This window comes from Saccoglossus kowalevskii, chromosome 22 (assembly GCF_978046115.1).
Source record: "Saccoglossus kowalevskii chromosome 22, keSacKowa6.1, whole genome shotgun sequence".
NCBI lineage: Eukaryota > Metazoa > Hemichordata > Enteropneusta > Harrimaniidae > Saccoglossus > Saccoglossus kowalevskii.
The window spans coordinates 3433149-3446727 of NC_140662.1; the positions used below are offsets into that span (position 1 = coordinate 3433149).

The 13579-nt window shown below is 32.7% G+C and overlaps 1 protein-coding gene across 1 annotated transcript in view; it reads left to right on the forward strand.

Annotated features, from left to right (window-relative positions):
* The first annotated feature begins 3109 nt into the window (after positions 1-3109).
* LOC100373654 (uncharacterized) overlaps positions 3110-13579 on the forward strand; it is a 36052-nt gene continuing 25582 nt past the window's right edge. The window contains exons 1-8 of the mRNA XM_006813019.3: positions 3110-3157; positions 3590-3679; positions 4209-4316; positions 7616-7717; positions 8742-8843; positions 11962-12063; positions 13036-13134; positions 13241-13339. Coding sequence (XP_006813082.1) covers positions 3110-3157; positions 3590-3679; positions 4209-4316; positions 7616-7717; positions 8742-8843; positions 11962-12063; positions 13036-13134; positions 13241-13339 — 750 coding nt within the window. The remainder of the gene's footprint in view (positions 3158-3589; positions 3680-4208; positions 4317-7615; positions 7718-8741; positions 8844-11961; positions 12064-13035; positions 13135-13240; positions 13340-13579) is intronic.

Sequence of the window (13579 nt, forward strand, 5' to 3'; positions counted from 1 at the left end):
GTACAGGTTATAGGAAATAAAAAAGGCATTTCACGTTTTTACAGGAAATAAAATGAAAGTTCCATTTACAGTAAAATATACAAATAAAGTAAATTCCCTTTTACATTTGTGTTTAAGAATCAAAATTGGAAAATGCATACGAATTGCAACATTTAATGTGGAAAATGCTTTATACGCTTACAAAAAATATGATCATTGTACAAATTACGGACGAATAAATTAGCTGATTACATTTTACACCTTGCCCATGTCTAGGAATTTACATTTTTTATTTATTTAAGTTACATTATTACGAAAATAAAAACAATAGATTACATCTTACGAAAATACCCCTTGACGACCCTCTAACTTGACTGAAAATATAATAATCAAATGTGGCCTTGCACATACCCCAGCAGTCTCCGTCAGTTTTCTGCACATCGCTACCAAAAAAATATACTAGCTGAGAAAACAGGCGGCAGAGGAGGCTGCTGGGGTACTTTGTACCTCAATTCTTGTAAAGTACAGAAGTTTTATCGGTAACCAGATTGAACAATGCCTATAAAAATTAACTGGCTTCAGTTGAGGAAGTTATTTTATTAAAGCGAGGGAGTCGTCACCTACGCATGCGTCAGGCCGGGGGGGGGGGGGCTTACTTGCATAGAAGTGCAATACGAGTATACTGGGGTGCCATTTCACGTTATTTTGTTTAGAAGTGGGTGGTCATTTATCAATGTTTTGGTTTAGAAGTGTGTAGCATTTATTTACTTTTTTACCGGTTCTTATATTCAAAGCCAAATACCGGAAAAAGCTGAATAAAATGCATTGCCGGGTGCGCTCACTGGTTGCGAAAGTTGTGAGCTGGGTGTTTTTTTTTTGCTGAAAACACTTGTGTTTAGAAGTGGGTATATAAATAAAAAAAAAAATAGTTTAGAAGTGAGTATGTTTACGAGAGGTAGGCTTCACACCCTTAACCCACTTAGCAACCCCGTCAGATGGCCATAACGTGTCATTGTTTACAAACAAACGTCTACCCATGATGAGCCTTTGTGTTCTTAGCATGTGTTGTTATCATCACTTGGGACTCAATTCCTGCGCAGGTGACGACACTCCCGCTTTAATATAAATTATTAACCACTTTTTTTAAATCGGTTTGGCGACTTTTGCGAAATAGTGATGTACACGTCCAAATAGTGAAAAAAAAATCATCCTGTTAGAAGCCATTGCCTAACTAAAATAAATACTTGAGATATTATAATTCACAAAAATAGCGACCCCCTATTTTTTTTAAAAAAAGGGCAGCAGCAAATAAATTAAATAACAATGTGGAGGTGGACCCGAATGTATTACTGATGCGTTTCCCTACAAAGGGAAATGAACATCAAATGGTATGATCCGACTTCTTTATGGGTAGCTGAGGGGCGACAACTTTTTCCGTATCGAGCAGCAGATAGAAGCGAATAAATTAATCAACGCAACAAAACTATGAAGATTATTTAAAGTACATTTTCAATTTTTGAACAAAAGAATATTATATTGTGAGAATTATTTGCCGCAACCCCACTGTAAAGTGGAATCGCCTTGTAGCCAAGGAAATCGCCATTTGTAAATCAAGACTGTAAAATTCCTCCTTCCCGTTAGCGCAACAGTTGTTTGGATTGTTTGTCAACTTGTTTAGAACATACCACCACTTTATTGGAATTATTTGTTGCGATCTGAGTTCTCGCCAAGGGGGAACCTTCAGTCAATGTCTCAGGTAGGTTTACGCGGGAGTCAGTCTTTAAGTTGATGTTTGCCCTGAGTTGCCTCTGGGATCATACGGAGCCATTTCGCTTCACTTGTAAACGTGCACATCGTCACCCTGCTGAATATTCGACGCGCACATTCAGTGTTGCATGACCGGGCTAGCACAGTACTGTGTATGAGATCGCCAGGTTACACCTACCTTGCCTGAGGTTCTCTGAAAACAAGTGCCTTTTTGTGGAGTCTGGCAGTTGATTATAGGGGAACTAGCCGATAGTAATCAAAAATGAGAAACAGGTGCATGACGATAATCGAAACTTACTTTAGACCAACAGTCCATGACTAGGTAAATAGTGAGTAGTAAGCGATGAGCGAATCAGACAAAGAATTTATTGTCGTAGGTATTGAGCGTTGAGCAAAATATTACCTCGAAGGGCTAACACATGTAACTGGTGGGGGGGGGTAGAGTCAGCTGCATTTTAATATTTTATTCAGTGAGTTCTTTAAAATAAGGCATAAATAATGCATATACAGCAATATTAAAAATAAGAAAGTTCGGACATGTGTATAAACAGTGTCCCATCTAAGCACAACTTTGAAGTGAATGACCATATCATCATTTACAAACTTGTGTGCTGTACCGGTAACTTTTTCACCACCAGACTTTTGTGCCAACATTTTTCTGCACTTGTTTCTTATATTCATCAATATTTCTGGAAATAAACTTTAAATTTGGAGCCAACAAATTTTAGTTTTTATTAAAAAATATTTGACTATTTTTGTTTCAATCTTCTGAAGGAAAGTATATACTAGTAATATATACATTTTGTAAACTGGACTATTTTGTGACGAAAAAAGGGAACTGGTGGTGAAAAGGTTAATGTTTGATATTAATATTACTTTGTTTTTCTGGAGAAATCAGCTCAATGCCAAATTTGCTTTGATCGTTATTCAAAAATTGTACACCATAATGTGTACGCTCCACACCTTTGGGGTGATAAATGTGGGGCAAGTATGAGGTCAAAAACCAGCCATGTGAATTGGCTTCAGTCAGAGCTCCAGGCCAACATATATACGCTGTAGGAATAAAAGCCTTGGTGAAGTTTTGGACGGTATACAACGGAAAATATGGAACTCAAGAAAGGCTGAAGTAGGGTGGTGGTTGATCTACTGGTGATATGACATTTTGTGTAATTTTCATTCATTCCCATTTTAGGATAGGGCTACATTTACTGGTCAATACATTAAAATCAAAGAAAAAATGTATATTGTTTTGGATATAAATATTGACAATTATTATGATTAATTTACATTATCAATAATCTCTTCCCCTCAGATTGTGTGAATAAATTTATTAAACTCACAATCAGTTTGTGCTGTTACCATTATGAGTTCAAGAAAGCAGAAACGAAGAAGTGACAACAATTTTTCAGAGGTGAGAGTTGTGATGAGCTTTTATATCATAAAAGCCCCTGCAAAAATAATACCAGTATTAAATGAAGAAATACCTACTGGTGTTTTTCAACAAATTTTGATGGAATTGCAAAATTTAAACAATTCACAAATTTAATAGAATATTACAGGAAAGTCACTGGTTGTAAGAAAGATGGTCAGTCACAATATACCGGTAGTTTCTGTTGTGAAATGTATGTACTGTGAGCACTGAATATGCTTGCAATGTAAAGGAGTCAGTAACAGTGACATTCAAAGTTTGGAACTGCAGTTACCAGGTGCAGATATGTTTTAAAAAAACTCCACCATTTAAATAGTCCTTATATTTGCAGCTTTAAAATAGCTTCAAACACTGCAAGGTTTATCTGTTGTTTTGTTGTTGAATGATAAACAACACTTTCATTTTTATTGGCAGGCGCTATGGCAAGCAGCCGTATCCAAGGATACAGAGAAAGTACACAAGTTGATTGCTAAGCATGCTAATATGTCTGTCACTGCTGAAAATGTAAGTAGAACTTGAACTTGAATGTTACAAACATATTGGGTGAAAATTTGATGTCAAATAGAGAAATAGACAGCATTAAAAAAGATGCATGCGTCGAGAGGATAGAATAGACAGAATGCCATTGACTTCATATTTGTGGATTGTAGTTTTTAATTTAACAATGGCAATTGGATTAGTTTTGTAAATTATTAACACAATCTTCAAACAAGGATTTAGCATTATACTATAAAATATATTTATTTATTATCTTTTGGAATTTATTTTTGTTATTTTCACTGAAGGGATGATTCAGTGAAAATAAAATCCAGCGAATACAACTTTTTTTTCTATATTTTACATTTAATTCATCAAAAACCAGTGAAAACTCCACATAAAACATCTTCTTAGCAAAAATTAATTCCAGCTAAAATAATGTATTTTACAGTATTTTTCTCACTGTACATTTATATGTCACAGAGTTAAACAAACATATTTATTGTGTCTGTTTTCAAAAATCATGTTTACTATTATAATTTTCTCAATGTTTCAGGGTTATGATCAGTGTACACCACTTCACTGGGCAGCTAGCCAGGGTGACTTATCAATAGTGAAGCTATTGTTGGAAAGTGGAGCCGATATCAATGCACAGACAACAGAGGTAAGAAATAATCTTATTTCAGTAGCTTTGGGACAGAAAAATAATTTCAGTTTTACTTTATTTTCGCTTGGAATTTGTTTTCGCTATTTTTGCTGAAGGAATGATTCAGTAAAAATAAAATCCAGTGAATATACTTTTTTTCCTATACTTTACATTCAACTTGTTAAAAATCAGTGAAAATAAATTCCATACAAAACACTCAAAAAGTCTTTTCAGCTAAAATTAATTCCAGCTAAAATAAAGTATTTTACAGTATTTCAGAGTACCAACTCTCAGTTTCTAAGTTACAAACTTTGCCCCTCGGGGCATTCAAGCAAAATATAACATGATTTTATTTACTTATGCACTGACAGTTCTTTTGAAATTGTATCGCCCCAGTCATAGTGATTATGGAATGTAAGAACAGTATATGCTCTGTTGCTGTGGACTCCATGTTTCGATACATAAATTGCATACAATTACCCTATATCTAAATCCCCCTTATATACTCATAGTGACATATTGACTGCTGTTTCAGGGATTTGGATTAAAGTCATGCAGTGATGGAAATTCTCAAACATTATTATAATTTGTCCAAATAAATTCAGCGTCTCTGACTGGAGGTTTGTTGCACTAAAAACTACATGATAAATTTCAGTGAAATCTGACAATTTTTTTTATGGTGACCAAGCTTTCAGTTAATGATAATTCACAATGCTAAAAAAAACACAAACACTAGAATTAATGTTTGAACATGCTGGAAAGACTTTGCATAAATAACTTTACTGGCAAGACATTGTGGTACAATATACATGATATCGTCACAGTGCTTGCTTTTACTGCCAGACTGGTCTAGCTAATAACACAACAAGTGCATGTTGTCCAAGTATTTTAGAGTATTAGTATAACATTTGTTAGCACCACATTCTGGGGAGAATTAACACTTTTCTATGGCATGGTCACTGATGTGTTGCCATAGCAACAAGCAGGCAGAATATTATCAGGGTTTACATGTATCTTGTGTATTCTAGCATAAAACAATATATATAATTTAGCGAAAAGAATGCATCAATTTAACCCAAACAGTTGCTCTGGTAAAATATTTGTTGCTGATAATATCTTTCATTAAATTATTGTTATGCAAGCAGAAAGAAAATTGTAATAATATGAGGTTATTACGAGGATACTGCAAAGTATGCTGCAAAGGTTATTATGAGAATACATCAAAGCATGCCTTCAGGCAGTACAAGATCACATCAACCTCTAGCTCTTAATTGTTGGTCGATAGACCGGTTTGGAAACAAACACAAATTTGTTCAAAAAGTGCACATCATGAATAAATAAATAATTCTTTTAGACAATAAACATGCACACTGCTCAGAACACGAAACTGCACACAGAATTCACCCACTATGGAAAAAATAACAGAGATTTGAAAATAAAAACTTGGGACCCATTCATGCAGATGCACAAACTGACTTCAAGATATCCAAACATCAGTCATTTTCAGATTTTTACTACTTAGTCAGGAAAGTTGGAGGGGGATTTTAATCACTTAGATGTCTATGGAATATCTTTCACACTCTTTGATGTACATGTGAGAAACAATATTGTACAAAGTTGAAGTTCAAATCAATGGTCATTTCTAGACCAGACATCATAAGTTCTGTGTTAATACACATTATCACCTTACTGCCTTCATGTGTACTTTATTATCAAAATAAATACATATTACGCTCAGAAATAATTTTTCCTGAATTTAAATACAGTTTACGAATCGCTATAAACTGCACGTAGCTATATTGTCAAGTTAAATTCCTGCCACCGTAATTATAAAATGCGACGTTTTTTTATTGTATTCATCCCTAACTTTTCACAAGTATTGTCGTTGTAAATCTTTTTGTTATGAAAACATGCACTTTAGTAAACCTTTGACATATACTGCATTGTTCGGCAGCTCTGACAATTCAAAAGCTTTGTTGTATTTATAACAAAGAGTCTCCCCAACAACAAACAATTGCACCTGGATTCATTCCACATATAACACATTGTGACAATGTGAGGTCTTTTTTGTAAGATATTGAAAGCATAGTGACATTCGCTGAGGTGAATTATCAGTGCTTCAATTTATAATAGAAGATTTTTTTTTTTAAATCCCTTTTGCAAGCAATCTGTTTAAAATCAAAGTTTAGGTGGCTTTTTTTTTCATTTTATTCTTTAATTGTTTCTTTTTTGGATTGTTTTCTTATTTAAGTCATATTTTAAAATTTTTTTAATTCAATTCCAAAAATCCAAAAATCGCAAAAATCATAATATATAATTTGTTACAGCGAAAAAAAAAAAATGAATAGCATTGAACAAAAGTTAAAAAAAGCCAATATATGAAACAAATCTTAGTTCAGTCTATACAGTTAAGTCCTACATGAGAACAATAGTAGTGACGAACAACATGTCATTGTTGCTTTTTCTTTATAGCGTATTTTTATTTCTTTCAAAACCTAACAAACAAATTGGTCTTCATGAGTATGAGTATTTACCTCAAGAGTGAAAGTGTCGTAAATTGGCCATGCATGTCATACAGTCATTGTCATACATAATATTACTTCGGTTAAAGTCAAGCCATTAAAAAAAAGTGTACCATTTCTTTACATGTAGTTGTTATATACCGAAAACCATGAAACATTTCTGATAAAAAGTAAAAAAGTTTTCTTTACACAAAAATATAAATTTGATGTGAAATTTCTATAATATTCACGAAATGAATAAAATCTGTTCATTTTGGTAAATACATGTACGTATTCAGGCAAAATTAAACAAATTTGATGTGTTCAATAACTGGTTTAAAATAGTGGGAAGATAGGCAGGCTTGTCTAATTATTTTCTTTTTGCTATTAAAGGAGCTTAGGCTATATAATCATAGTACCCGGTATATGAAAAATGATGGATAAAAATAATATTTATAAGTTGAATTTTCAATATATATTAATTAAATAATTATAACCTTTATAATAAATTTGTATGAAATAATTTTTTTTTATAGAATATTGTAGGTGGAGTTTCTGGTAACGCTTGATTCATTTTATTTGACGTCATTAAATTTGCATTTGTTTATTGGCAATGTTTGGTTGTGCATATATAAGTTTATAGTGAAATTTGTAAATATGGCGTGTAAGTTAAAGACATATTTCACTTTTTGTTTGTAGTACATTTTAATCATAATTATTAATTCTTTGCATATTACTTATGATTCATATTAAAATGTAAAACATTGCCCTCGCAGTTGAATCTTATTTTTTTTTCGTCATATTTTCCTAATTTAGCACGGTTTGATGCCAGTTCATGAAGCGGCTATCAATGGACACAGCGATGTTGTTGAATACCTTCTTTTGCATGGTGCTTCACTGGAAGGACGAGACACCAAGGTAATGATCAGTCATTAGTTAGACATTTTATCTAATTTCACCAATTGTAAATTGTTTCTTTTTCCCCACTCAATTGAGTAACTCGCAGCAATATTCATTGGTTTATTATGTACAATCATGGAGCTATATATAGTTACATGTTTTCTTGTGTGTGTTTGAGAACATTGGTCAAATATTATTAAAAAATTAAAATTTTGAGAGTACAATGTTAAAACAACTAAATGTTTTTGTTTTTTTACTACCCAGATTTTGTATCTACAATTCATGATAACATTTAACATTCTTTAACATTTTGATAATTTATTTCATTTTTTTGTATAATTTAAGTCGCCATCCTACCATTTGAAAAATGGCATAATATCTCTGCCATAGAAACTAAACATAAAAGTGCTCTAATGACAAAACAGCTATCATTCACAAAAAAAACAATCACAAAAAAAAAAGCTTGTGACTCCAAACTTTTCTTATATCAACATTCTTTATTGGTACAAAATACAAAATACGGTAGATAAATTCTGGGTATTTTCATTTATATGTCGTCTTTTACCTTAAATATGATATACCTTTTTTAAATGTCCCATCATGCAGTGCTTTTGGATATGACAAAATACTGTCATCAATCTCATAGACGTGAGCATTTATTTATTTATTTATTTATTCATTTATTCATTTATTCATTTATTCATTCATTCATTCATTCATTCATTCATTTATTCATTTATTTATTATATATATATAAAAATATTTCCTCAAGCTAAAATTCAGATGAACGCTGCCAAAAAAAGGAGGTCTTCTCTTGAACACAATGGCGTGAAGGAACTAGGAATTAACTTGTTATAAACTTTGGCATACTATACATACTATACTATATAAGGTAGACGTACATGTACACCAGTGAAAATGTTTAAAATATAACCAGAATCTGTATCTACACCCGATTTTAATCAGGTCAACAATTCACCATGCAAGTTACCACTCCTATTGGCCAATCCTAGTCATGTGATACTATTCTTTATTCGCACAGTATTTCTTTACTCCACTGCTATGGTCTGCTCAGTATGGTCACCATAAAACAGTCAGAACACTGTTAAAACATGGTGCTAGCGTCACTGCTTGCGATAGCAAGGTAATTTCCCATTTCCCTTCCAATACCCATAATTCCTTAGCCCTTTGAGCACCAAAGCCAGCTTCAGGCAATATATATTTATAATCTGCTATTTTCCACAAGAAATGTTATGTAGATTTCAATTTTTTTATCAAAACTAGAAGTAATGTCTCATTTTGTTTGTTAGGTTCAAAATTTAGATTGAATTCAGTGAAAATTACAGAAAATGTGAGCAAATTTAAGCCGAAAAAAAATTGGAACTCAAAGGATTAAAATACCCACAATCCTTCACTGCTATGCTGTGCTTTCTCACATATATATTATACTCACTTTATTTGCACGATTATAGTATAAGGCAGAGAAAGAAACATTCATGTTTCTGATCACTGCATGCATATGTGTATAAAACTGTGCCTGTCACAGGTTTTTTTAGGTTATTTTGTCAGAACTTGAAAAGATAAATTCAATTTTCATAGAAAATCAAAATAAAAGCACTGTACTAATGGCTAATAAAACAATTAATTGAAACAAAACACACATGCATGTTAATATTAAAGCAGATTAGAAACATGTATTTTTTTTAGCATAATGTATGAATATTAATCGAAAAAAGTTTTTAAATTGTTTGTTTTCGTGCTTTCTGTGTTATGCATGTTTATATTGAGCTGTGGTACATTGTAAATTAAAAAAGTAATTTATTGTAAAAATAAATAAATGCATGTTTTTATAATCTTGCATGGAATCAAGGGTAGATTAAAAATAAGAGCTTGTAACTATTGTGACATATGAGATGAAGATTTCATTGATCACAAGAAGTCACAACAAACACATTAGAATAAACTAATCTGTTTTTTCACATTCTATTAACTGCACGTATGCTATTGGTCCAAACAGATATGATTAACACAAGCATTTTAATTTTTAATGGGATCCAACTAGATTGATCACCATGTGTGGTTATTAAAGAAGTTCTGTTTCACTGTAACTCGGTTTCAGTGCTGAGAAGGTTATTTCACAAAACCATAGAACTACAATACAAGACTATACCATAACAATACTGTTACCGTGCTATCTAAAACTTGTTTCGGATAGATGGCTATTTATTGTTCTGATTAGCCTCAACTAGTAACTTTTCTACAGTTGATGGGTTCAAACATTAATTCATCATGTACATTGTACCTAATGAGGAGGAGATATCCCAAATGGATTGATTATCTTCCCCCAAAACACAAAACAGTGAAAAGATATGTAATATAATAATACCATATTCAAGATAGCAACCATCTCACTTAAACTAACAGTATAGGCGCAATTATCACCATTTTTGGTTCAGTAATCAATCATTTTAGAGCATCCTACTCAAATGACGTGTGTGAAAAATTAGTTTTGCTAAACCATCAATTGTAGAAAGCTTGCTAATCATGCCTGAACTGATTCATAAATTGTCTTATTTCTGGCCATGACTAATGATAATAATGGGTGGACGATAACAAAAATGGACTGGGATCAATTGAAACCAAGATGTACAGAACTGGAGCTAACATGTACTCTTTCTTATCTATTGTCTACCACAAACATTGTATTTATTGTATTATGATAGATGCAATATTTAAACTTTCATGTAAAGTCATTATTAGAGCTTACACATTAATGTCTTCCTCAAAACAGCATTAATTGAGACTAAAAACACTGCAGATGAAAAGTTGATTTTGTTGTTCTCAAATCTGGTCTATGATATCATAGACCCTCAACAAAGGGTCTATGATGATATATATACATTGTACATGTATATGTATCCCTATAATTTATCAACATCAAAACAAACATGGTTAATCTGCAATGTTGAATGGAATAAATCACAAAATTTTGAAAAAAATATAAAATAATCGCTATCTTTGAATACTATAAACTTTCCCACAAATATTTTGCACAATTTCATGTGTTTTTTCCATAATTTCGTTGTTAATTTTGGATCTAATGGACATATAAAATCTTGATTAAAATTTATGTTAAAGTAATTAACTTATTATTTTGTCAAAGGTTCAACAGTTTACTTGCAATATATTGTTTAGTCTTGAGACCATTTTATGGATTTGATAGGATTTAGGCAAAAGTCAGGTGTTAATTGCCCTTAGAAATTAGGTATGCATGGACTTCTCATGATACGCGTGTGTGGCTTCTCATGATACGCGCGTGTGTGGCTTCTCATGATACGCGCGCGCGTGTGTGGCTTCACATGATGCGCGTGTGTGGCTTCACATGATGCGCGTGTGTGGCTTCACATTAAATTGGTAGACTTTAACCTATGCATGTTAAAATGAAATTTGCACAATATTAATAATAGCTGCTGCTGCTGCAGTAAAACAAAATGCATGCTGGGATTGAATATTATTGTAATATTAGCTTTTGTGTGTATAAAATGTGTGATAATTCATATGCCAACAAACTGGTAATACATTTTATTGTAAATGTCAACATGCATGTATAGTCTGTTAATGGTAAATATGTGTTATTATTTGTTTTGGTGTAGTGTACATCATTATTGCAATATTTGTTTTTGTTTCTTATTATTCAGTATATGAGACTTGTTTCCATGTGATTGCTGTGCACTATGTGGAAGGAAATTTATTCTGTTCATTATTTGATCATAACAAAAACAATTTAATAGTTGTTATGGTTGCCAGCTTATCAGTTTTCCTTGGCTCTGCTTAATTTTCTTAAAGTTGAACTCTGAGTGCATTCATAGAGTTGTAATGAGGTTGAGGGATTATTATGGGATATTCTGAATATGCACAAATTGTAGGAAATATACAATAATAAACTTCAGCTTTTATTTCAGTTTATACTGAAGTGCTGGTGATCAATCTTGCTATTCAATCAATTCTTGGCAAATGTGAAACTGTATCAGTGTGACCTTTAATGGTCAAAAAATTAGCATTTTAGCGTTGAGAAAGGCTGTTAGTTATTACTTTCCAATCATTAATTAAAGGTCAACTAAAAATATTCAAAATTTAGTTGGGTGATTCTCTACTCCACTGTAGCATACAGCAATGCATTATGGGAAAACAGTCTGATGTATACTTTTTGTACTTGTAACCAATGATTATCATCAAAGTTTTGTTGGTGCATTTTTTTTCAGCAAGGACAGACTTCTCTTCATTTGGCAGCTGCACGAGGTCATTGTAAAGTCATTGAGTTGTTGATTGATAAGGGTGCCAATGTAATTGCAAGGGACTCTGAGGTGAGTTAATTTTTTTATTTTTTAGCTGTTCATGTAGGTGATTGTCCGTTGTCGTTCGTTTGTCGTCCGTTGTCCATCAACAATTGCCTTTTTGACTTCTTCTTGAGAACTACCAGCTCAATTGCTTTGATACAGATTTGTCAGATTTCTTCATTTTGGGACAATTTCTTCAATTCCCAGTTCCCGAATTGATAGCATTTGCGCGTTCATCATGCATTGGCGCATATTGCTTGACCTGGAGCCAACAAGCCAGAAGGTAGTACATATTTTGAACGTTTGAAACGCACAGTCGCAGTACACCGAATTATCTTTGGCTATAGCGTAATATTTTCATAATTTGGGAGTTGAAAAACTATGTCACGGTCATATATTTACACTGTGAAACACACATGTACCATCTCTATTTCAGTCCATTTTCTCTGAAAATTTACTTTTTCAACTGGAAATCCATGTTTTTCACCTGGCTTAAATAGTTATAGATATTTGGTATGTATTGACCTTGGGTGGACCTCTGTCACATTTGTTCATTTCATGACAATATCTCCAATGGTATATTTTGATAATTGAATATTTTGTCTTTTTGAGCACCACCAACTCGACTGCTTTGATATTTGAGGTGTGCATTATTTTTGGGAACAATTTGTTTGATGAAGTTACATTACACACAAACTACATTTTTGTGAGTTACCCGCTTTTTCTTTTATGGGTGTGCGTTGCTCAACTTGGCTACAGCAATGTAGAACAGTAGAAATATTTTGACTGCCATGTCACTTGTTTGGGATGCGTTCAGAGCATATTCTGAGTGATGGTACATTGACTTTTTGTTGTTCTGTATTTTTTTTTTGTTCTGTATTTCAATTAAATTTTTGAAGTTTCACCTGTTGTAACAAATACGTGTCTGATTTATTGCCAATGAAATATTTTTAGACACACATTTTTATCACATAATCAAACTGTTTTAAATACTTGTAGGTTCGAGCCACTCCACTTCATGCTGCAGCTAGTAGCGGTGATGTAGATGCGGCTGAATTACTATTGCAATATGGTGCTGATATTAATGCTAAGAACAAGGTAACTTAAATTTCACCAACATAGGGGTGCTCAGTTGTTGTTTTTACCAACATAAAGGTGCTCAGTAATTTTTGTATTGGTTTCACTATATTTTATTATATTTCAGAGTGGTAACACAGCATTACATGTTGCTGCATGGTTTGGTCATCCAGACATTGTACACCTACTGATATCAGAACAAGCCGATCTCACAGTCACAAACAAGGTCAGTTGTGGCTTATATCAGCACTTGAATATAGTTATTGACTCTTTCAAGTTTTAATTTTGTGTTCATTGGGTACTGTAACTGCAAGTTTTGGACCAAAATTATTCAGCAATGACTTTGAAAATGCCCACCCCCTTCCAACTTAATGTGCATACTTCTATATACCAATGTGTATTAAATACATTTGTAAGTTGTTTTAGAGTAAAATACTGTGGAATACTTTATTTTCGCTTGGAATTG